This window comes from Cnephaeus nilssonii (genome assembly GCF_951640355.1).
Source record: "Cnephaeus nilssonii genome assembly, chromosome: 23".
NCBI classification, from domain to species: Eukaryota; Metazoa; Chordata; class Mammalia; order Chiroptera; family Vespertilionidae; genus Cnephaeus; species Cnephaeus nilssonii.
In genome coordinates this window covers 12,876,872-12,902,757 of record NC_137094.1, presented here as the reverse complement: position 1 = coordinate 12,902,757, position 25,886 = coordinate 12,876,872, and the positions used below count along the sequence as shown (strand labels likewise).

The 25,886-nt window shown below is 43.0% G+C and overlaps 1 protein-coding gene across 2 annotated transcripts; it reads right to left on the bottom strand.

Moving 5' to 3' along the window:
• Window positions 1-2,656: 2,656 nt before the first annotated feature.
• Window positions 2,657-25,506, bottom strand: BROX (BRO1 domain and CAAX motif containing). 2 transcript variants are annotated; one of them, XM_079763721.1, is made up of 13 exons: window positions 25,373-25,506; window positions 21,571-21,687; window positions 19,624-19,730; window positions 19,192-19,288; window positions 16,080-16,175; window positions 14,829-14,901; window positions 12,713-12,818; window positions 11,321-11,410; window positions 9,525-9,610; window positions 8,396-8,477; window positions 7,958-8,108; window positions 6,025-6,184; window positions 2,657-4,828 (listed from the first exon to the last, which is right to left on the bottom strand). In XM_079763721.1, the coding sequence occupies exons 2-13, from the start codon at window positions 21,669-21,671 to the stop codon at window positions 4,745-4,747; spliced, it is 1,233 nt and encodes a 410-aa protein (XP_079619847.1). In that variant the 5' UTR covers window positions 21,672-21,687; window positions 25,373-25,506; the 3' UTR covers window positions 2,657-4,744. The 2 variants fall into 2 exon arrangements, with proteins under 2 accessions (XP_079619847.1, XP_079619848.1); XM_079763722.1 differs by lacking the exon at window positions 25,373-25,506 and adding an exon at window positions 24,898-24,981.
• Window positions 25,507-25,886: the final 380 nt, after the last annotated feature.

Sequence of the window (25,886 nt, the reverse complement as noted above, 5' to 3'; positions counted from 1 at the left end):
TAAATATCTAGTTTATGAAAAAGGCCTAACAGTCTCATGGCCTTACTCCTTGCAAAACCAGCTCTCACTTACAAAATACACACATTTCCAAACAGAATGAAGCACTCTGTACCCCAGACACCTGGCTCACCCCGATTCTCTTACAGACGAATGGCCACTGTTGGACCGCTGAAGAAAATGCCAGTTTCTGTTCTAAGTGATAATGGTGTACATTAAGGAGACATATGCATCTTCAAATTCAGAGGGGCTCTTTTCACTAAAGGGAGGGGTAGAGGAGAGCGGGACAGTACCTGCAGCTGATTTAGTGGGTGTCTCCTGCCACCTCGTGGACATTTTAGGATGTGCTATGCGAAAGTCTTTGTAATCACAGTGCCTGTGACATAGAGTGGGCTCAGTACTGCAGTGTGGAATCTACTTATTTTTATTTACAAAAACCTTGGGAACATTGCCAACTTCACACCAAGTGCCTAGATATGGATGCTTTGAAGTGATCTTTCAAAGGCCCAAACTGTCCCCGCCACGTGCTTCAGTTCCTATGAGCGCCTCTATTCTTGTTTCTTAAAACCCCCCAATGTCATTTATCAACAGCTGTTCCCGAGTATATAATGTAATTAATGGACAATAACATCTCCCTGGCCTTTCTACGTATATTAGACTGCCTCAGGGCTCAGTGATTGTAGCTCTTCTGTTTGTTTTTTTTAATCTACTGCCTTGATGATCTTGTTTATGGCTTTAAATGCCATCTACACACATTCATATTGGACATTTTTATATCCAGGTCGGTTTCCCCCTGCATCTCAGAGTCATAGATTCTACCGTCTACTCAGCATCTCTTCTTGGGTGTCTAATTGACAGTGTCAATCCTAACCTGTCTGTAAGTCTTTGCTTAGCTCTCTCTGCCTTCTCCTCCCTACTCCCCCCTCCCCCCGCCCCGCTCCCCAACACACACACTCATTTCACTAAACAGCAACTCTGTTCTTCCAGGTGCTCAGACCAAAAACACTGGAGTCATTCTCGATTCTTCTCCTTTCACAACACCTCACATTACATCCACCAGGAAATGCTCTTGGATGTTTTTGGAATCCTAACAGCACCACTCCACTGCCTCCCACCTGGTCTAAGGCATCACCTCTCACCTGGATGATGGCGGCGGCCTCCTAAGAGTCTCCCCTACAGTCCGCTCCCAAAGCACCCAGAGTTGTTACATCTTAGGTCAGATCAGGTCACTCCTCTGTGCAAAACGCTCCAGGAGGTTCCCACCTTACCCGGAGTGAAAGCCCATGTCCCTGCAATGGCCCACAGGCAGTGGACCTGGCCCCCAACACTTTGCTGACCTCAACTTGTAATCCTCTCCCCTCACTCCGGCCACAGGCTCTCCCCCAGCAGGACCTCTGTACAGGCCTTCGCTCAGACTTTGTTCGCTCCCTTCCTCCAGGTCTGATTGGAGCTCCTTTTTGAAGGCAACTTCCCATTCCCTTGACCACCTTGACCACCACCATCACCATCACCATCACCGAACACCTGACCTCCTAGGCTTGTTCTCTCTCCTTGGCACTTACCCTCATGGAACACACTTACCTTGTCTTCCTCTCCCCTCCCCGCCCCTCCCGTCTTCCAGGCAGAGTGGGAGGGTCTTCCCTGTGCGCTCCTGGCTGTAACTCCTCCCCTACAATACCTGACAGGCAGCTAGAACTCAGTATTTGTTTAGTCAATGAATCATACAGTTAGTTCATTTTAATGAGTGGGGCAAGGTGCCATATAATAGATTAGAAAAATAAGGAGAAAACAGACTTGTAATGTTATCTCCTGATGTTAAAATGGCACCCTTTAATATACTTCTCAGCACATTTACACATTCATCATTGCACTTTTAACTCCTTCACTGAAACACGGCATTGTAATCTGCGGCGACAAAATGACGTCCTGGTTCTAGATCTTGGCATTTAACTCCTGGAAGGTTATACCTGAAATTTCCTAGAGTTCTTTCCGCTCCCATTAATCAGAAAATGTTTCCAGGGAACCAGGTTAAATGCAGCCAAGACGTAAGACCTCCTCAGCACTGCTCACCTGGCCACGGCAGGCCGCTGCTCCCAGCTCCCACCCTCGCCGCCCCCCCAAGGCCTGGAGCCCCTGGTGACACCGACGCCCACAGGGCAGTCCTCACTGACAGTGACGCTGCAGTGTACTTGCAGGCACCAAGTAAAAGAGGTAAGAAACGTGCTGTTTTCTAAAGTATGGAGGACAGGAACTGTTTCTGAACACGGTTTTACTTCTGAGCATATTTATAGAACATTGAAAATGCCACCTCAAGATTCCAAAGTACAGTGTTCTGCAGAGCAGAGCTCAGCGGTGATAAGCTCGCTAGCGAGCCTGCCACAGTCCGGAGACCGTATCACCGGGACAGACACGAGGAATAAGGCCAATCGAAATCGTGCTTCGAGATGAAGGGGTGAGAAGTACCAATAAACAGAAACCCAAGAGCCTAGGGCATGTGGAACAGCTAATGAACTCATGTAGCATAAAACAACGGACACACGTGGATCTGTCACTTTCCGATGTCACTGAAAAATCATGGTATTGCACTGTGTTAACTCTGTCACTGGCTTACTCAATGGAAAAATATTTACAGAACAGCAAATAAAAATGTCAATGAAACTGTAAGTAAAATTACTTTTATTTCCATAAATAAAAAGATAATTCATTATACAAACAACACTGTCAGCAGAAGGTTAGCTGTCATTATCTGCTTTAAGTGAAGTATGGAGTGTCTGCAGCAGTTAATGCAAATAGTTCCCTCTCTCTAGACCCTTCATGCAGCTTCTTCACATCCTCAGCTTCCCCAAGCTCTCAACACTATTTCCAACAATATGACAAAGGGGATATTTCAGTCACAAAGCGTCGCCTTTGCGGAGTCAACAGAACGTTTACCTGCTTAGGTCAAAGTTGCCAGTTTCGGACTAAACTGCCAGTATTTACTGCGTATCACAGAAGCACTGAGCGTACTACATGCTTTCATTCCGTGTGTGGTAGTATGATGCACACGATGTCCACGTGAGAATTAGTAGCTTGATTAGTAAGCACTGGTACCTACGATAAGCTGACCCTCCGGGCCCAGCTGTAAGCTGCATCAAGGACAGCTCAGTTCTGTCAGTGCTCGTGTATAGCAAGCCGGCGAACGACTTTGTAATCACAATGCAGTGAATTTAATTAAAATATTGTTTCTATAGGCAGCAAACTACAATGTGATGTCTGTTCGGTTATTACTCTACTTATTCTGGAAACGGCAGCTTCCAAACATGTTTTACAGCAAGGAGCATTTCCATATGTTACTTCCGGTAGCATTCCACTTATTTTTTAAACACACTGATCCTATGTAGCTTGTTTCAAGAGTGTAAATTATGATTTTAGTAAGCACTTATTTGAGCACAATATTGATTCAGACAGGCATAATCTATTTATTCTTCATAATGAAATGTTTATTCCTATTTCAACACTCTATGCAGAGTTTACTTATTTCTCAGAGTTGCTGTGTGGATTCAAGGGTTTATCTATGGAAGTGCTTGGTGCAGGGCCCGGCATGTAGTAAGCTCCAACACATACTGCTCTTATTACTAAGTGAGCCAGCCCATTTATGATAGGCAAATTAGCTAATGCCCCCAGAGAATAATCAAAAGATAAACCTACAAGTGTATGCATCCACTATATCCCAAGTCTATGTACATACGAAATGATTTCAAATATTACAAACTATTGTTAAGATCATACTGTATCTGTTGTTAAGTTTTTGCTCTGGCCTCTGGCCTAAAGCAACACATATCCTGTGTATCTGAAAAATCATATAAAAGCAAGGTACACTACCCCAGGTAACCAAAGCATTTTACTCTAACTTCTCTAACAAAGAAGTGGAATGACAGTGTAATTCAACCCTCCCCTTAGGTTCAAAGTTTCTCTCGACATCATGCAACATCTGACTTCTTCAAAAACCTTTTCGTTCTGGCTCCCCTCACACAGAAACATACGAGCTACTGCAAAGTTCTGCCCTGGAGTGAAAAACCCGTTAGAAAGGAACTCGTCAAAACCTGTGTAAGTTTACAGACAGACGGGTGCAGGGCCGCCAAAGCAGAGGTCCTTTAAATGATCTCAACATCCCTAAACACCGATTTTTGAGTAAATCATAGATTCGATCGTAAGGGGTTGGGTATAAACATTTTCTAACCTTTAACTGTAAGTGACTTTTTTTTTTTCCAGCGGAAAAGGTAACTAACTCAGAACCTAAGTCTGTGCTACAATGAACAGAATGGTGAAGGGGAAACTGTCTGTTGAAACAGACTCCTGTCATTCTGCTGGGATCAATTAAAAGGAAGGAAAAGAAGTTTTTTGTAAAGAGAGAAAACATACCCAAGACCACGTGATTCTGGCCTATACTATATTAACCTATAATTTATTACTACCCAGAGTGTGGGGGGAAAAAAAAACCCAAAAAACAAAACCCAACCCTTAAATACACTCTTCAGAGGCAGAATCAAGTCTTTCCCATGTTGTCCTGGTTAAAAAGGAGTGTGGAAACAAAGCATGAAGCCTCAGTATATTAAAAATCTAACAGCTAAACTGAAGGCCGATTCCCTCTGAATGTACTCAGTTATTCTACAGGCTTCGGAGAAATCATTTCAGGAAATGTGGACGGGGGTCCACGGCTTATCTCGTCCACTAGCCGAGCGGCTCCCACGCACCGGGGTCGATGCATTTAGGAGACGGAGCACCCCGTGTCCTTCTGAGGTTTGATGTCTGGCTCTTTCACAGGCCTCACGTCTTCCGGTTTGGGTTTGGTCTAGGGACAAAGAACAGAGCGACGTAAGAACAGAAGCTAAGATTCGGAAAACGAACACGAGACCTTTTCCACGTCCAGCTTTTAAAAGACGCTCCATTAAGTTCTCCAACACCGGGAGGAGCGAAGCTGTTCCCAAAGCTACATGTCAGTTCGACTGAAGACGTAACGGGAAAGCCCCGCATCGGTGAGGATGGAAAGCTACGGGGCAAAGATCAGGCTCCTGCTCCTCCTGCGCTGTCTGAGGAGGAGGACCGAGGATGATCGTGCACAAGGAGCCTCTACGTTTGGAAATCACTCGTGACAGTGACAGGCACTGTTCTGGAGGCGGGCCAGGATACGACAGTTCTCTTAAGTCATGATGGCTTTAGCACGGGTGGGGAATTAGTTAAAAACCACCCCGTTTCAAGGGAGAATTAATCCCCACTTCCTTTTTGTCACAGAGCCCTCCCTCTTTTGGAAGTCAAACCTCAACACTTCTACTTCATCTACCCTTCGATTGAGTACAGCAGGAACTTAGATAGACGTGAATACAAGCAGTCTTATTTGACCCGTGGGTGATTCCAGGCGATGCTGAAATCAGGTCAAGCTTTCAGTGACCCTGCCTTACGCTACACAAGAACAGGGAGCATCACTAGAGCAATAGACGTGGGCGAGCCATCCTCCTCAGAGGCGCTCTCCCACGCTCTTCTCACAGGAGGCTCTCACAAACTGGCAAAGAGGCAAGACAATGTGCTGAAAACAAGGCCAGTCGATCAGGTGGAAAATCAGGAGACAATGAAGGCCTAGAGGTCTGTCTCTGAGAGAGTCCTAGAACACATTTCACCAAGCGCTGCAGTTAGCTAATTTAACATTGAGACAAATATATATATATCTACTTGTGCAGAGAACAATATCAAAATGCTAGCTCTGAATTCTTTTTAAACATCTGTGAATGAGCCCTGGCCGGTTTGGGTTAGTGGTTAGAGCATCGCCCATGGACCAAAGGGTGTCGGGTTCGATTCCTGGTCAAGGGCACATACCCCAGTTGCAGGTTCCCCAGCCCTGGTAGGGGTGTGTGCAAGAGGCAATTAATCGATGTGTCTGTCTCGCATCGATGTTTCTCTCTCTCCCCCGCCCCCCTCCCTCCCTCCCACTGTCTAAAAATCCTCGGGTGGGGATGAAAAACGTCTGTGAAGGAGTGGAAAACCGTCTCTTACGCTGTCGTCCTTGGGCCTTTTGGTGAGGTCAAACGCAGCCAGCGTGTCCGGGGTCCAGTGCGCACTTGTAGGAGGGAATGCGAAAGGCACGGGCTCCACCAGGCCGTAATTTGCTTTGAGTTCCAGCTGTGGGGCTTCCGTTGGGATTTTTTGAAAGTAGCTGCAAAAAGCCATTGAAACAGCAATTCACTCATTCATTCATTAACTATTTGAGTGCCTACTATGTTCAGGGCCCTGTGCAACCTGCCTCATGTAGCTTACAGATGAGGAGGTGAGACAGTCAAGAAACCTCGCCAAAACCAGTGTGGCTCAGTGGATAGAGCATCGACCTGTGGACTGAAGAGTCCCAGGTTCGATTCCGGTCAAGGGCATGTGCCTTGGTTGCGGGCATATCCGCGGTCGGGGGTGTGCAGGAGGCAGCTGATCGATGTTTCTCTCTCATCAATGTTTCTAACTCTCTCTCCCTCTCCCTTCCTCTCTGTAAAAAATCAATAAAATGTATTTTTTTAAAAAGAAAGAAACCTTTTTGATGACGACACGGTGCGACTGAAGCTATGACAACATAGAGTGCCATGGGAACACGAGAGAGGACCATTAACCCAGACCGGGTTTGGGATGCCTTCCGAGGGGAGTGATTAGGTGACACGAGGCGCATTCAAGGGCGTGAAGGCGCTCAGATGACCAGGTGCAGGAACAAGGGGAGGGATGGAAGGAGACCAAAGCAGGGACAACTTGGGGTTAACTTCGCAGCCTGCTGCTGAAAAGCTGTTTTGTTCCGAATATATTCGCTACTGGACCTTTATTTAGAAAGCTGAAAAGAAACCTGATAGGAATGAACGTCACAAAAAAATGTACGAAACCCACGTGAAAGACTGAGGGCCAAAAAGAGAGATCTCGCTCAATGAGGAGACGTCACTATTTCTGAATGGAAAGGCATTCAAGTGATGGACTGTGGTTTTATCTTCTTTGCACTTCACGCTAGGTTTTCTACACTGAGCACATTATTTCCCTATTTCCAATTAACTCATAATTTTTAAAAAGCATGGGAACTTTAAAGATCTTTAAAAAATTGTATTTACCAACATACAGTTCGAACAATGTTGATTTAATAACAAAACTGAGACAGAAGGTTAATCTCCCTGCTTGTAGGTGGCTGAGACCAGAGTGAGATGACTATGCAAAGGGAGTTGTGAGGAATATATATAACATATGGAGAGAGAATGGCAGGGAAACAGAAAATCAGGACTGTATAAGGGGTTATTACGTTAACTGAAAATTCATGTTTAAATTTTGAAATCTGCTTTTATACATCGTCATCAGAAGCAGAATAAGTATTAAAACAACACAAGTAAACTTTAGTACCAATTTTAAGAGAAGATTAAAGTTACTCTTAATTGCAATCTGACATGAAATCTTTGGAAACAGATCAATGCATACAGTTCGCCCTCCTCATCTGTGGTTTCCCAACCGTGGATGGAAGTTACAGATATTTACCAAAAAAATCTGCCTATTAGTGGATCCAAGCAGTTCACACCTGTGTTGTTCAAGAGTCAATGGCCTACTAGCATTAATGTTACTAAGACTAGAGGCCCGATGCATGAAGATTCGTGCAAGAATGGGCTTCCTTCCCCTGGCTGCCAGTTTCGCCTTCGCTCCGGCTGAAGCCGCCTTTTCGCTCCAGCCCGGAGCTGCCTTTCCGCCTTCCCACGCTGCTCAGAGGCCCGGAGTGGAAGGCCTGCGTCGTCACTATGGCGACAATGCAAGCATCCTGCCCCGCCCCTGGCCACTCAGTGCCTGCGTATGCAAATTAACCCACCATCTTTGTTGAGTTAATTTGCATACTCACTCCCGATTGACTGGTGGGCATCACAAAAGTACAGTCAATTTGCATCTTACTCTTTTATTAGTGCAGATACTGCTCAGCTGTACTCACATGAATCCGTTTTCTCTCTGACATTTCTCGAGGGTATTCTTCACAAGGTTTCCAAGTTTCCTGAAGAACAAGTGTTCTGAAGGCTTGACTGTCGGTCCAGGTCCTTTGGTTTCTCCATATTCTTTGCATAAAGCTTCTGCCTTTGCAAAGGCTGCGTGTGAAAGGGACAGAAAGTCATTTGATTTGAAGTCACTATCGATTATTCACACTAAAAGTGCTTTAAATCGGAGAAGGCAGGGAATGCTGCAGCAACACCAGCATCAGTGCAAAGGGAAGCTGGGTCCTCTCTAGAGTCAAGGTTTCTGAAACGTTTTTTCTTTTCTCCAATTCCCATCCCCATTCATGAACTCAGCCAAAATCTCTTTTAACTGCCTCTCCCCTTTAGGATAAAACATGTGTTTTTAAGAAGGGAGTTAATAATCTGGTGGGAATACTCACATTTTTCTGCCTCTTGGAGAGACCTGATTGCCTCACCACATTTATCACTAGCCAACAAAGTCTGACCGTGGTAACAGTAAGCCTGATAAAAGACACAAATTTTCATCACAAAAGATGCTTTCCACTGCCATTGTTTTATACATGCATCAGATAAATCAATGCCTTTGTCCACTGTTTGAAGTTGCAATGCAATCCCTTACATGTATTTACTTGAATAAGCGTTCCCCCATCTCTGTTAGTATCAAAAGTAGAATTATATCAAAGCTTTGGGCCAAACTAGTCTTTTAACCATGGGCTGAGAGCAAAAAGCATTTGCTGAAACCTGTTCCTAAAACTAGGGCATTGTGGGTCAAGGAGGGAAAGCACTGTGCTAACGGAGAGGGAGTGGGAGGGAGGACTTAAATTAGGACTAAACCCGTTTGAAGCATGAAGTCGGATATGCTCACTCTTTAAATGTCTACAGCAGTATGAGGATAGCACACACATGGTCTTATGCAGCATGCTTGAAAACCGGTTATAAGGCCTAAGAAATGAAAATATCTACCTAGATCTGAAAAAGGGTGTTTTTTTGTTTTTGTTTTTTTATTTCAGAGAGGTAGGGAGAGAAACATCGATCTGTTGCATCCTGCTCCAATTGGGGATCGAACCCGCAACCTAGGATGTGCCCTGACCAGGAACCTAACTCGCCACCTTTCAGTGTATGGAATGACGCCCCAATCAACTGAGCCTCAATGGCCAGGGCAATGTCTGGTGGGTACAAGAGATAAAAAGGCCACTTCCCAAAGAGTGCTTATTGATAGTTCTTCACCAGCGAAAGTAAAACATGCACGGTATGCCTTAAGATTAGAATTAGTAAGTATCTTTCTACAGGGTGAAATGAGAGAATTCTTTAGTATGCAGAAGCTTCCAGTTTAAAAGTGGGTTCCACTGCTAGAACCCAGTTCTGAGTTCTCTATCCTCTCTCTCCACCCACCTTAGTTCACAATGGTGGCTGCACCGACTGCTGGGGACATTTACTGAGAACTCCATTATTTGTAAAATGCTAATGAAGGGTCGGGAGAGATGGCACACCTGGCACTCAAGGGCTGGGAAGACCATAACTTCTTGTTTCTGGGTTATGCATACTTACATAAGCCGTGTAGAAGCACATTTTCAAGAGAAGGTATTTTCTCCATTTAGCAGAGTATGCAGGCTCCAAACTGGATAAAGTATGATCTAAAGTTACATTTCAAAAAGCAAAATATCATTTCACCCTGATTCACTAGAAGACTTTTAGTTCATGTGTTCAGATGCTAAAAGCAGAATGACATTCAAGTCTAAACTCAAACATTTACACATTTTTAAAGACCTCGCTTTATTTCAAGTGATTTATTTTTCCCAATGACTATATAATAAGATTGGTTAAGTACCAGGGCCCTTCTTGGATTTGATGGTTAATGTAATTTAGGTTTAACATAATGATAAAAATAGATATAACTAAGGACTTGAAGGTAAATATGATTTATACTATTACATTATCTATTTTTTTAAAGCTATATAGCAACGAAGAGTAGTCTAGTCACCCAAGTCAGAAACATGAAGGACACACTCATTCATAGCCCCATCACTGAATCTCGTATGAAATACACACATTCACACATCCTGCCACGCCTCTCTCAAATCTATTTCTTCCTCCCCATTTCCTACTTTGCTATCTTTATCTAAGTGTTGATCATTTTCTCCTTACATTATAAGCATTCCTCCTAAGCACACCCATTTCTCATCTTACAATCATAGGGACCTTTTAAAAATTCAAATTCAATCAAGTCAAGTTTACTTTATATCGTTTAATGGGCCCCAAACATCTACTGAATAAAGGTCTAACTTCTCAGATAGGCTTGCAAACCAGTTCATGATTTCACCCACCCACACTTTCCTAACTTCTCCTCCCAACACTCAGCCTGTGTTTTATTTATTTATTTTATATGTATTTTATTGATTTTTTTACAGAGAGAAAGGGAGAGGGATAGAGAGTTAGAAACATCGATGAGAGAGAAACATCTATCAGCTGCCTCCTGCACACTCCCTACTGTGGATGTGCCCGCAACCAAGGTACGTGCCCTTGACCGGAATCGAAACTGGGACCCTTGAGTCCGCAGGCCGACGCTCTATCCACTGAGCCAAACCGGTGAGGGCTCATCCTGTGTTTTAGCCAGAGCATCTGTCCAAAGCTCCCAGAAGGAGCTAAGTTCCTTTGAATGTCTATAAACTACAGAATGTTCTCCTCTTCCCATCGCTCAAGATTCCTAGCACACTTCGAACTTCTATTTACATTTCAAAATAAGGCTAACACACCATCTTCCTCTCGCAGGCCCAGGTCCTTCGGGCTTCTATTTCACCGCTGTAACATCTTATTTCATGCCACAATAATGTGTTTGTCCCTTTCCCTAGACTGTGAATCTGTTCTACTGATCTTCGTGTACCCAGTAACTGAAATAGCAACCATCCCGTACACAGGAACATGTATGTGTTCCCCAAGTAAGTGAATGAAAAGAAAAATAGGCTAATGAGATGACCAGAGTTCTAGTCCCAGCTTCTCAACTGCTAGCAGTTAAATGATGGGTCAGTTATGTTAATTCTCTGGATTTTGGTTTCTTGTCTCACTAAGGATAGTAACGATATGGTTGTAATAAAGACCAAAAATTTTTCAAAAGCAAAACAGCTATATAATTATTAAGACATAATTGGTTAAAAAGTACAGTATCGTACTTTCAATTAACTGTGAACAGCTCTAATTATTTTCTTTTCAACAAAATTCATAAAATATTGCAGATATTATTGCGTGAAAAGTCTGAGAATTTTCCTGATTTGCTTGTTCCCTATTTAGCCCGGAAGTTAATCTGAGCATATAAAGGCTAAAAGTGTAACACGGAATTATGAACGTACCAGCTTTCTGATAGAAATTGGCTGTTTCATAGGCCAGCGCGGCTATTAGTCCCGGAGCATGCTTCAACTCAATGGCTCGAGCAATTGTCACTGTGACCAAAACACAATCAAATGAATCCAAGTTCAATTATAATGGCAGAAGACAGTCCAACAACCTATGTGGGGTTTTAATCGTTTCTTAAAAGTTTTAATATGAAAAGTATGCCACAGAAAATGCAAACACAAACTGAGCTTGCTGGCTCTGATGCTACTTTTTATTTTAATTTTTTAACGTTTTCATTGATTTTAGAGAGAGGAAGAAAGGGACAGGAAACAAGGATGAGACAGAATCGTCAACTGGCTGCCTCCTGCATGCCCCATTGAGCTCGCAACCTTGACCTCCTGGCTCATGGGTTGACGCTCAACCACTGAGCCACAATGGCGGAGCCAATTTCTTTATTTAAATAAATCACTGTAGCCAATTACCATCTAATCACAGGAAATTACTACTATAAAACAGCATGATGTAAGAAGAAACAAATACCTCCAGGGCTCTGGAATCAGAAATAAAGCAAAACAAAAGCCTACAAAGTTTATTGTTTTCACCTAAGTTTTCATTTATTTCCTGCCATTGAAAGGGGGTAATTTCAAGGCAAGCCAAAGAGTGGAAGAAGAAAAGGACAGAGTAAGGTCGAGGGGGACAAGATGAGTTACAGAATTAATTTTATTCTGTCGGAAACAACGTGAAATCAAATCCTTTTAAAAAGAGACATGAAATTGTGAGGCCTTTTTCCGCTAACTAAAAATGAAGGCAAATGCTAAAGGAAAATTATTCCTCACTGTAAATTTTTCAAAACCTAAAACTGGATTCCAGCTAATTCTAATTTGAAAAAGAATTGGGGGGGGGGGGGGGGAAAGGTGGTGGAGGGAGACCCTGGCCGGGTAGTTCAGTTGGTTAGAGCTTCATCCCGATATGCCAAGGTTGTGGGTTCGATCTCCGGTCTGGGTACTTACAAGAAACAACCAATAAATGCATAAATAAGTGGAACAAAAAATTCAATGTTTGCTTCTCTCTCCCTTCCTCTCTATCTCTTAAAGAAATTAATTAATTTAAAAAAATAATTTTTGTTAATGCTGATACAAACTTTCTTTTTTTAAAAATATATTTTATTTATTATTTACAGAGAGGAAGGGAGAGGGATAGAGAGTTAGAAACATCGATGAGAGAGAAACACCGATCAGCTGCCTCCTGCACACCCACTACTGGGGATGTGCCCGCAACCAAGGCACATGCCCTTGACCGGAATCGAACCTGGGACCCTTGAGTCCGCAGGCTGACGCTGTATCCACTGAGCCAAACCGGTCAGGGCCAGACTTTCTTTTAAAAACACCTTACAATCAATCATAAGGTACCTTCCTGCGCCTCAGCCTGGCACTGAATAATGTACGCTTCCATGAGCCGCGCTTCCAAATCTCTCCCCTTCTCGGCAGGTGTGAGAAGCCGTGGGATGTGACTCTCCTGAAAGAGAAAGAAAGAAAAAAGGCAAATTTCTTTTAACCCAGTTGTGAGAGATGAAGAAAGTGGAAGCTGATGGAGATTTATCAGAAATATAAGGTACTAACAAAAAATGTGTTAAAAAAAAAAAGGAAAAATACTAAGCTTATCCTACATAATAAAAGGGTAATATGTAAATTAGCATCACTCCGCTACGCCCACGATTGGGCAGCGGGAGGCGCAGGGGGCAGGGACTCATGATCGGCTGCTGCGCCGCTGAGCAGGGACTAATGGGGCCGGCAGGACGCTGAGCTCACATCGCCAGCGGTGGCGCGAGCTCAGCCTCTGTGCCATGGCTGTGCTGTAGCACAGAAGGGGCCTCCGGGGCCACGAGGCCCCGTCCCCGCCCCAGCCGGCCGTGAGGCGGGAGTTAAAGGGCCTTTAGGGCCCGGAGCTCAGCATCCGCGCGGCAGGGGAGGAACCAGAAAAATGGATCTTTCCAGTTCCTGATGCTGACAGCCCTATGGGTGCCGGGGTCCTCCACCTGCAGCCCCCAGTCGCAGCCCATCAGCCCCAGTCGCAGACTGGAAGCCCCCTGCCAGCAGTCCAGACGGGACCAGTGTGGCGCTGTGGTGTTGGGTGTCAGCGGGAATGCTACAGACATCAAATCACTGCCACCGAGGCCACCCCCCCACAGACACTCGCAAGTAGTATGGTCCAAGGGGGTGACTCCTAAGGCAAGGCTCCCATGACAGCTGATGCTCACCATGCCAGGTGAGGAAGCCAGACCTGAAAGCCCAGACCCCCGAGTACCCGAACTGCAGGGCATCGTGGGCCAGGGCCCTGAGGAGGCCCCAGGACAAGCATCTTCCCAGAGGCTGTGCAGGAGGGGAGGAACCTCTGGCTAGAGGCCAGGGTGAGGGATGCTGGCATCTTTGCAGGCCAAGACAGGGCTGAGGGACACCACCCCCTGCACCCCCATGCACTAATTTCGTGCACCGGGCCTCTAGTAGAGAATAAAAGCTCCTGTATACTCAAACGTTCAAAGCTTTTGTAAAAATAAGAAATTCAAGAACAAAATCTGGATCATAATGGATTGGTTAGATGTATAAATCGTATTTTCACATTAGAAAACGTTTAACTGAAACAGTCACCTTTTGAATGGCAGCCAGCACTGCTCACTCACATGAACAACTGGATATAAAGACCACGACAATTCTACAGCTCCCTCAGGGTCACAGCTTTGTAGTCACTGTAAAAGCATCTTATCTTATCCTAAGAAAACCCAACACTGGTCTCCAGGAAATAGTGGTTTAGTGAGCATGAGATGCGGGTGATTCTGGCTGGAAATATATTAATCTTTCTCCTAATTCCCATCCATCTTCAGGCAATTCAGTATAACTAGTGCGTACTGCGTGCCCCTGCAGTGTTCCCACTGAGACAGAGAAAACACAGCGGCTCAGTTGTGCGGAAGTCTGACTGCTCTGGCCACTGCGGCAGACAGCAATAAGAACCACTGAGCACCAGCAACTTCGGTGCTCTGTCTTCTGCCTTCTCAGAAGAGACAGAATAAGCAGTGAATTACGATGTGCGTTTTCTCATTGTAAAATCCACTGGTGATTTTCTAAAATGAAGACACTATTCTATAACTAGCCCCACTCAACACGGTCCTTAACATAAGGAAACCAGAACACACACTAGTACTTTTTACATAATGAATAATGCCCTCGTCCTCCACCCCAAAGAAGTAAAGAAAAATTATTCAAGCCTGGCTGGTGTGGCTCAGCGGCTGAGCATCCACCTATGAACCAGGAGGTCATTGTTCGATTCCCGGTCAGGGCACATGCCCGGGTTGTGGGCTCGATCCCCAGTGTGGGGCGTGCAGGGGCAGTCGATCAATGATTCTCTCTCATCACTGATGTTTCTCTCTCTTGCTCCCTCTCCCTTCCTCTCTGAAATCAATAAAAATATATTTTAAATTTTTTTTTCAAGAATTAAAGCATTAGAAATATATTTTATTATTGTTTCTTTTACCTTTAAATGTTTAAAAATCCCAGCTGCAATTTTCAGGCTTCGATGGACCTCTTTTGCTTCCTCTTCTGTAATGCTTAAAGACAGTGGTGACATTACTTGGAGAATCAAAGCCGTTGCTGGTATTAAAACCAACAACTAATACATTATGTATCATAAAACCAAATTAGTCATTTGTGCTTCTCACCACTAGCTTTCCTCCTTTTAGAAATTTGACATTTAACAAATGCACATGAAAACGATCCAAAGAGAAGAAACTACAAATGAAAAAAGAGATGATCTAGTGGTCTGAACAAAGGCTTACTGTTTTTCCTTCCAGATGATCTTCTGTGCATAAATGGCATCAAACGTTATACACTTAATGCATGCACACACTTGAAAAACACATAAATACACGACATTCACTACTCTGCTCTTATTTAAACCCCTTCAATTACTTTAGAGATAATTTTACATCAGCCTACACAATTCAACTTCATTTTTTAAAAATTGTATTTATTGGGGTGACACTGGTTAATAGAATTATATAGGTTTCAGATGGACAGTCTATAATACATCATCTGTATATTGAATTGTGTGTTCACCACTCCGTCAAGTCCCCATCCATCAACTTCACTCTTAAATGGCTGCATGTTATTCCCGTGTTCAGATGCACCAGAGTTGGCAGTGAATTTCGTATTGTTAATATCCACTTTCATTATTATCCAAATTGCATCTCATTTTATTTCACAATTCTTTAATCCTTCAGAACATCTTTTGCATCCTTTTAAAGCCTTTTTATTTATGTTTCTGTGAACTGTATATGTCCTTTGATTACCTTCATTAGATTTGTTGGTCTTTTCCTTGTTGACTTGTAAGAATATACATTATAAAAATAATTTGTAGTATGCATTGCACTTTTTTTGACCCATCTTTTTATAAAAATAATTTGTAAAATGCATTGCACTTTTTTTGACCCATCTGTCATTTTAAAAATTCTGTTTATAGTACTTTTACATAGTCAATATTCAATCTTTCCTTCTCTTGGTTTAGGGTTTTATTTTAAAAGACCTTCCCCATGACAAGATTATTCATTTTTTCCCCTCCTTTTGACACTGGCTCTATAATTCTGATACTTAATATGCTAACATTTTGAGGCAACCTTTCACTTACCAAAGTGGTACTTCCTATCAATTTCCTAGATTTTTTAATAACAAAGCTCCATATACTGGAAAAATAACACAAATGCATATAAACCATCCCCTTTTAACTTACTTTTCTTTTCCAGCCAGTCTCGAGGCATATTTGGTGTACCATAAAGCTACATTAAATCCCATGGAAATTAATTCAAAAACAGCATCCTGCTGGGCACTAGAATCATAAACATGATCATTAAGTTTTGCCAATTATTAACACATCTCTACATGAGACCTACTGGTACATCCAACTCAAAATTATAGATAACTCTATACTAACTGAAAAATGACGAAAACAGTCCTTGAGTTTTACACAGATGGAGAGATAAGACACACACGTAATTAACAATGAAGGACTAAACACAACTGCCCAGGATGTACTCTGTAACAGTAAGCCAAGGTTTTCTAATGTAATGATGATAGAGGTAAGCATGAGACTAGTAGTTGCTCCCAAAGGTTACTGTGCGCAGAGTAGCTTTAAAAACACTGATTTCTGGGACTCAATCCCAGAGAGTCAGAAAGTCTGGGAGGGGCCCAGGATCCGCATTTTTAACAAGTACCCAATTGATTCCGGACCTGGTGGCTCTTATACCACATTTGAAGAAAGCGGAATTCATAGGAGAGATGGTTTCAGGCTAAATAATTAAAGAAGGCTTAATGTATCTACAGAATCTGAAGTGTGCCCTGAAAGATGGCTGCCAGGAAGCAGAGGCGTCCCAGGTGAGGGAACGCTGCTGCTAATGCACAAGGTCTGACGATTTTCCTGACAGCAGAGACCCCACTAGCTTGACTGGCACAGATGGTTCATAAAAACAAATCGAGGAACAGAGGCAAAAAGCCAAGCTGGAAAGAAACTGAAGAGGATTTTGAGCTAAGCCAATCGGCATGCTACAAAGGTCTTAAACTCAAGTATACTAGTATTTTATATCTTGTTTCCTTCAGGTTCTATTACTAAATATGACACAAAGGTGACAAAAGCTTATTAAGCAAGCAAGATAATACTAATTTTTAATCACTAGATTTCTGCCACGACCCTGAAAATTCCTTACACATGATCTCATGTATCTCAAATGAGGAAGAAAACAATGCCCTTATTTTACATACACAATACTAAGATAAAGAAAAATTACCCAAAGGGGAGAAACCAGAATCATGATTATACTTTGTTGCCTATATCTTAAAAGAACTGGAGACATAGAAATTTTAGATTAAAAAAAAAAATCTGTTATAAGACATATGGTAACTCAAAATAACTTATAAACTATCCTGTTTAATATGTTATACAAAAATATGTTATGAACAAACTACCTGAAAAAAATTTAAGGCATAGTTTAATAACTTATTCTTTTCAGCATTGAGATCTTTCAAATGAATTACCTCTGATGACATAGTAGGCATCTCTAAGGTATAACTTTAAAGTAATAAAATAGCTTTGCTAATTTACAGTCACAGGAATAACTCCCATTTTTCCTTCATTTATTTCAATCTGCCTCGCTCCCAAATATTCCACTTTTATTGAACCACATCTAAGCAGTGGTCAGAGTATATACAGTTGAAGAAACATTTTTCAGAAAAGCTATGCCCATTCTATACTCGTAAGTGTATTTTCTATTGCATATCAGTAGCAGTCAAAGATAAAGTTACTTAAATATCTCGGATGTACTGAATATTCAGTAGTATTATGTAAGGCCTCTATCACATAATTCTGCACTGTCTCATAAAACTATGCAGAAAATGCTGTTACAGGGATCAACATTTGGCACAGTGGGGAAAAGTGCCAAATGTATGTGATGCAAAACAGTCTTAGAAGCTGCCCAAGTTTTCTAATGTAATAAAGATAGCAGTTTGATTCTCTAAAAAAAAAAAGTTTTTTAAAATGAAAATATTCCTTAATTTTAGATAAAATACAAAGGAGTCACAGAAAGAAAAACAAAAAATGAGGACTTCGAAATCCTTAGGATCCCAGAATATCAAAACGTGGAAAAAATCCAGAGTCCCCAACTTCCTACCCAATTTATGATTTCTACATACAACATTCCCAAGGAAGGAAGGAAACTCACATTCACTGAATGTCTATTATGTGCCTGGCGTTATATTAGTCACTTAAGATAAGTGTTCCTATTCTGCTTCTCACAGAGGCCTACACCTGCAACCCCCCATCATGCAGCGGAAGAGGCGGATGTTCACGCACTACAAGCCCTGAGATCGCACCGAGTTATGTGTGAATCCAAGGTCCACACTCCTGCCTCCAATGCCTGAATGTCTGGTCTTTCAGCCGTCCCCATTTCCTTCCCTTCTGATTTTAGAAAACAGTAATTCTAGCAAATTGATATAAAGATACACAACCATTTAAATAGCTCAGTGGTGTAAAAAAAAAAAGTTAAATAAAAATTTAGCACCATTATATCTGCTTCCTGTTATAATTAGATCTCTTCTAATTAGTCTCAAATAAGTGGTAAGAAAGTTCTGAGGGGGGAGTTTTTTAAAATGAGCAGAAACAGTGTAGAGAAATTAGGAAGAAAATAAATATTGTGAATCAAAAGAGTGTGGAACTGGGGTGGAATTGGGAAGAAAGAAAGAAAGACACTGACCAAAGATATCTGAATTATTCATCAGAAACGAAGAGGAGGGGAAAAACCAAATTCTGTTCTGCCTGAATGTAGGCAAAGATCGAAAGCTAGCTTTGGGTTCTAAATTCCAAACACTCTGTGTGTGTCAAAGCTGGCCCAGCCAGCATGGCTCAGTGATTGAGCATTGACCTATGAACCAGGAGGTCACCGTTTGCTTCCCAGTCAGGGAACATGCCCAAGGTGGGGGATCAATTCCAGTAGGAGGCATGCACAGGGCAGCCAATCAATGATTCTCTCTCATCACTGATCTTTCTATCTTCTCTCTTTCCATTCCTCTCTGAAATCAATAATAAAAAAATATAATAATTTTAAAAGTCAAGGCTATTCTAGTTAACATTTGTATTGATTATCTGAAAAACAGATTTGGTCCAGGAGAAACATTATATTTTTACTTAACAGCATGTATTAGTTTAGGTGAAATTTTAAAAATTAATTTCCTGATAAGAGAAAATACTGATTGGGTCTATATTTTATATCTTCAAAAACAGGGGCTATGAGTTAAGTACTGGCTAAATAGTTTTAAAAAAATGGCTTCAATTTAGTACGTTTAGCACTGCCTACCTTGGAACCTGTCCTTGTAATGTATCGGTCCACTTGAAATTTTGAATATATCGTAACTTACTTTCTTGGCTAGATTCATCCAATGAATTTATGAAACCTATAAACGGTACAAAACATTCCAGTTTTAGAAAGCAATATCAAGTATTAAATTTAGAAAATTTTTCAGATAATGACTTTTCCAGGTATCTGAATGAAACTCCTAACCTCTCTCCCCCTTTCTGTATCTCACACCTTCTCTAAAGTAACACGTTATGAAATATGAACACATTTAATTTTCAAAATGTGAGAAAGACCACATTACCACTCTTATGTTCTCACATTTCTGAGCCTTAAGCATACCAGAGAATACAGCCCAGAAGACTGTATTTCGATTTGAAAAGTCTAAGAATTAAATGTGAACTTGTGCATAGCTGTCTTTTATAAATAACTCACCTTGTAAAAGGGAAAAATACGCATCGGCCGCAGTCTTCATCATTTCTGGGTTACAGCTCAAATCCGTGAACAATTCAAGCAGCCGTGCCCTGGACGACCTCAAGTCACTTCCATGAGACAGAGACAGTCAAGTTAGTAAGCTGTATTACAATGAGTCTGCATCAAAGAGGCTTAAAATTCCCAATTGTAACTTTTAAAATACCACACACACATACACACACGCGCACGCACACACCTCCTCTAAGGTATTGCTAAGTACACAGAAATGAATTTAATTAGGGCTAACACTGGAGGTAACTGAAATTTCTAGTAACAATTGTTTTAAAAGTTGTACTAAAATAAACTCAGTCCAATTTAAAGGGACAAATCATGGGCATTACATGTAATAAAAATATATAGCAAGTTTTAATTTAAAAAATTAAACAAACACAATCACTTAAGATAGGAGGAAGGCCTTAAGAATGAGTAAACTAAACTGCTCAGTTCACAGTAAAATTTTGAAAAATGAAAGATGAATACATTTGTGCATGATTTTAGTATCTTGTTGAAATTTCAAAATTTGGTATTTTGTTGAAATATACTTTATCAAGTAGAAACCCATATTTTAAAAATGAAATTGCATTCTGTAATTCAATATACACGTAAAGAATATGTAAAAATGTGTGGTCATTAGTCATTTTAAAACGACTCCCTTCCCTTTTACTTCTCTGCAGCAATAAATGTTGCAGATCCACCGTTTCCTTCTTGAAATTCTTTTCTCCCTTGATTCCAATAACTCTAAATTTTGAAGATTCTCCTCTTATCTTTAAAGGTTCCTTCTTTATTTTTTCTATGCCCCCTTTTCATTCCCACTCTAAAAATGTTCAGTCTCTAGCTTCCTCCTTTTCTCTCTTCTGAGGTCTCATCTATTCGTGCAGCTTTCTAAGCAACCCTAGATCTACATCACCAGCTCCAACTTGGTCCTGTTCCAGCTCCACATCTAACTTCAGAAGGCAACTTGCTTAGTGAGGGTCCCAGCAATCACATTGCACTGACAATGTCTGAAGACACTTGTGTGCAAATGGCTGAAGACTAAATTTAAATTGTAAGCACCAAGAGAGTTTTCCTACCTTTTGCTCCAATTACTTCTTCCCACAAAAAAGCACCATCTCCCTTGATTTTCCTTTACTGGTACCATCAATGCCTTGATCACCTTGAATGCTTTCAACTTCCCAGAGCAAATCTGGCCAGCTGACCCCTCCTTGGAAATAGCTCTTGCATCTCTTTTTGTTCCAAACTACTCTAGAACAAAGGTTTTCTTGATAGAAATGACTTCTCTTCTTTCTTACTATCTACATTAGGAATCAGCCTACTTTTCTTGTAAAGGGCCTGGAAGTACATACTTTAAGGTTTCTGGGTCATCTAAGCCTCTATAGGAAATGCTGTTGTAGAGAGAAGGCAAAGGCAACCACAGACAATATGTAAATGAATGGGGGTACAGAGGTTGTGTTCCAATAAAACTTTATTTATGAAAACAAGCAGTGGGCCGAATCTGCTGAACATGGGTTTGCTAACCTGGTCTAAGCTATACAATTTATTTAAACTCCTTTCTCCTATATGAACACTCTGAGGGCTATTCAGGTCATCGGGTCAGAACTCAATGAATTTAATATCCAGCCAATTAACAATACCTATATACGACTTCGTAGAGTCTATTATACTATTATAATAACTCTTTTATTGTGATTGCTTTAGCCTCTCTGGGACTCACTGATTTAAAACTAAGGACCCTGGCTTGGCAAAGTTTAAGTAATCTATGATTTAACTCTTCACGTCACTTATAAGTTTGTAAGGAGTCTAAGTTTAGGGACAGTGTGTTACATACTTTTGAACTGACCATGGGACCTAAATAATTCCATGGTACCCAAGGGTGACTCAACCAATACCTTTGAGATTGACGAAACTTACCTGCAAATTTTTGAAGCTGCAGGACTAGTGACTACGCCATAATAGTTAAAAGAAACAGGAGCTGTGGCTTTTAATGGATTCCTATGAAACCAATGTGTCATTTTCTCCAGATGTTTCCTATTTTTAAAAAATGCATACAAGTTAAACAATGCAAACAGTGTAAAAATAATTATTTTTAAAATAAAATTTCACTATAGAGTATATACACTTTAATATAAAATACATGTAAAATATACATATATAAACAAAATGCTTCACTGCTGTAAGTCAACCTTGTTTTGTCTATGTTTAGATCAGGCCTATTAAAAAATAGCATTTGTATTATGCTAAATGAAACAAGCCAATTTGAGAAAGACAAATTCACATGATCTCACTTATTTGTGGAATCTAATGAACAAAATGAATTGACCAGCAAAGTAAGACCCAAAGCATGGAGACATGGAACAGACTGACATACCTCGATGAGGGGTTGGGGGGATCAGAAGAGATAAACCAAAGAACTTATATACTTACTAGAGGCCCGGTGCATGTGCACTGTTGGGGTTCCTCACCCTGCCTGCACCCTCTTGCAATCGGGGACCCCTCAGGGGATGTTGGACTGCCAGTTTCAGCCCAATCCCCACAGGCCAGGCCAAGGGACCCCACCGGTGCATGAATCCATGTACTGGGCCTCTAGTATGCATATAAGATCTTTGGTTAATCTCTTCCCGCCCTCCTCCTTACCCACTTCCCTCTGAGATTCATCAGTCTGTTCCATGAATCCATGCCTGTGCATTGAGCGTCTGCCCCCTGGTGGTCAGTGCGCATCATAGCTACTGGTCAAACATTCGAACGGTCAGAGGGTCGCTTAGGCTTTTATATATATAGATATGCACAGCCCATGGACACAGACAATAGGGTAGTGAAGACCTGGGGGGTAGATAAGGACTCAGAGGAGGGGGATAAAGAGGGGTAAAATGGGAAATATCTGTAATACTATCAACAATAAAAAATATATTTTAAGAAAGTAGCATTTGGCCGAAACTGGTTTGGCTCAGTGGATAGAGCGTCGGTCTGCGGACTGGAGGGTCCCGGGTTCGATTCCGGTCAAGGGCATGTACATTGGTTGCGGGCACATCCCCCGGTGGGGGGTGTGCAGGAGGCAGCTGGTCGATGTCTCTCTCTCATCGATGTTTCTAGCTCTCTATCCCTCTCCCTTCCTCTCTGTGAAAAATCAATAAAATATATTTTAAAAAATAAAATAAATAAATAAATAAATAAAAGTAGCATTTGGACATTTGCCCACAATAACTGCAATGTTAACCTGAAGCAGTAACCTTTAAACCTTAATGTACATTAAAGATTACCTGGGGGTGTGCTCATTAAAATGCAGGTTCTAAATCAACATCTGGGGTAGGACCTGGGTTTCTGCGGCTGCTGGTCCCTACACTACACTTTTGAGTAGCAAAGTACTAGACTTTGGTTGGACAGCCATAAGTGAGGACAGAGAACCAGATGAATGTAATTGCCAAAACAGGCAATTTAGACTGCTAAGGTTACTTGAGAGAAATAGGTTTTATTTTATTTTATTTTATTTTTAATCCTCACGCTGAGAGATCAGGATCGAACCCAGGGCCTTTCAGTCCACAGGCCCACACTCTATCCACTGAGCCAAACCGGCTAGGGAGAAATAGGTCTTAAGTTAACTATACTTCCCCCATGATACTGCTGGCATCAATTAAGAGGTTATATAGCATGTGTTCTATAATAAATACACTTTCAACACAACAGCAAATAAGGATCAATATTTTCATGATAAAAAAATGAGACTTGGTCAATAATTTGGAAAACGATGTAAGTAAAATGGCAACTACAAAAAATTTAAATTGAAAAACAAAAAGGTGTATGTCACTTGCCTATACGTCCTTGACGGTCGGTAGTGCAGATTTTACAGGAAAGCCTAGCTGAAGACTTATATGTGGCAATTAGATTCCAGGAAGTAACAGATAAGAAATTCTGATAAGGTTTAATTAATTTGGAGGTATTATACAATGTTGTCGATCAGTTTTTCTTAATGGGAGAAATACCCTGGGCTGCACAGGGTTTGAAGCGCCTACTTTTAGCACCTCCCTTATCTGTTTAATTATTCACCACCTAAAGGGTTTTGGAGCGCACCACTGAGTTTAATGAAGAGAAAATGCATTGTGTTCTCAAGAAGAAACTGGGCAAGTTCACTTCTGACTCAAAACATTTAACGAGTCCTGATTCTATATATACATATACTAGAGGCCCGATGCATGAAATTCCTGCAAGGGGCTCGGCCCTCGCAGCCCCAGCTTTCCCCGGAAGGTCGTCCGTCAGGTCTTTCTGCTGTTCGGTCTAATTAGCATATTAGCTCTTTATTATATAAGATACATATATGTATATACACTGAGTGGTCAGATTATTATGATCTCTGAACGCATAATAATCTGACCACTCAGTGTATATCCTATATAATAAAAGGCTAATATGCAAATTGTCCCCTTGACCAGCAGGCAGGCCGGTCAACCGCCCATGTCCCCTCCCCCTGGCCAGGCTGGCCGGACCCCACCCATGCACGAATTCATGCACTGAGCCATATATATATATATATATATATATATATATATATATATATATATATACATATACACACACATACATACACACACATATATATATATACACACACACACATACACACACATATATACACACATACATATATATACACACACATACATACATATATATATACACACACATACATACATACACACACACAGTGGCCAGATTATTATGCGTTCAGAGATCATAATAATCTGGCCACTTAGTGTATATCTATCTATCTATCTATCTATCTATATATCTATATCTACATATATATAGAGATATCTATAATCTTCTAGACACCATCCATGTCCGCCTCCTTTATAACAACCTAAGTAAGTACAGCATCTACATGCATGTAAATCAGCCTTCTAGAGGTAATGGCACACAATACACTTGATTTTGTGGCAGCCAATTTCCTGCACACGCTCTGCTAAGGCTGCCTGCCACTTCCGGGATGAAATGTGTCCCAGGGTTCTCTCTGTGCTGTCTTCTCTGCCCCAGCTGTCCCAGACCCCGCACCCCGGTTTCCAGGGATCCGAGGGTGGGGTCGAGGGACGCCACACCCACCGCAGGTGCCAGGGGACCTGCAGAGCCACCGACACAACTGCGGGACTGAGGCCGCCACCTAGCAGGCTCCCACAGTTGGGACTTGACTACTGACAGGGGTCCCCCACTCCGGAGCCCCCGAGCCCCCGGGTCCCCCGAGGAGCCTACCTGAGCGGCGCCCCGGGGCCCGGAGCGTCCGCTTCCTGTTTACCACCAGCCTCTTCCCAACCTCCGCGCCCCGGCCCGGCCCGGCCCGGCGGCGGCCACCCGCGCAGGCGCCAACCCGGGGCGCCCCACTTCCCGGCAGGCATTTCTGTGGAAAGCCGACACTCCCCACCCGGGGGGGACGGGCCGACGACCGCTGGACAAGCCCCTATTTCGCTGGAAGCCCCCCCAATACCAGCGGAGAGGCGGGCAACCGGGGGTCCCGCGAATCTGACTGTCCATGCTGTTCATTCGCGGGGCGCAAAATAAATTTCCTCTCTTTCTTTGGTGTCAAGATACCAAAAGGAGACTTTGGGGGACCACTAGCCGGGAGCCTAGGGGGACTGTGCAAAAGGGGGTGACCCCATTGTCTGGGACTCCGGGGACGCGACAAGGGCAGGATATTACTGGGAAACGCCCGTCCCCTTGACACACTTACCGGATTTCTCGGAGCCCGGACGGCAGTCCTCCTACGGGAAGCGAGGCCGGGTTCGAGCGGCCAGCGAGGAAGGGAGGGACGCGGAGAGCCTGGCCCCGGAGCTGGGGCGGCGGGAACCGCGCATGCGCGCGGGGCCCGGTGGGTCACGTGACCCGGCGGCCATGACAGCCGCGCGGGCCGCTGGGGGCGGGGGCTGCCGCGTCGCCGCAGCCCCTCCGGACGCTCCTTTCCCCGGGGCCCTTTCCTAGCTGCTCCGCCCTCGTCTTTCCTCCGGAGCGGCCGCCTCGTCTCCAGGGAGAAGCGCCGAGGAGGCCCGGCCTCCGCGGCCGAGGCAGGCGCCGCCGTAGCGCCCGCGCTGGGGGAGCGGGGCGGCCTCAACCTAACGCGGGGGCGGGGCCTCGGGGGCGGGGCGGCGGCGGGGCGGCCGCCCGCCGAGCCGCCAAGTTTGGCTGTGGCGGCAAATGGGCTTGGGCGGCTCCTCGGCGGGTGGCGGCGGCGGCGGCGGCGGCGGCGG

Excerpts from the sequence above, each read along its gene's own strand:
- BROX (XM_079763721.1), bottom strand. The coding sequence starts at position 21,671 with ATGACACATTGGTTTCATAGGAATCCATTAAAAGCCACAGCTCCTGTT. Across the intron at positions 12,819-14,828 it reads GGATTTTTAAACATTTAAAG|GAGAGTCACATCCCACGGCT; the intron begins GTAAAAGAAACA and ends TTTCTCTTTCAG. Across the intron at positions 8,478-9,524 it reads TGTGCTTCTACACGGCTTAT|GCTTACTGTTACCACGGTCA; the intron begins GTAAGTATGCAT and ends GTCTTTTATCAG.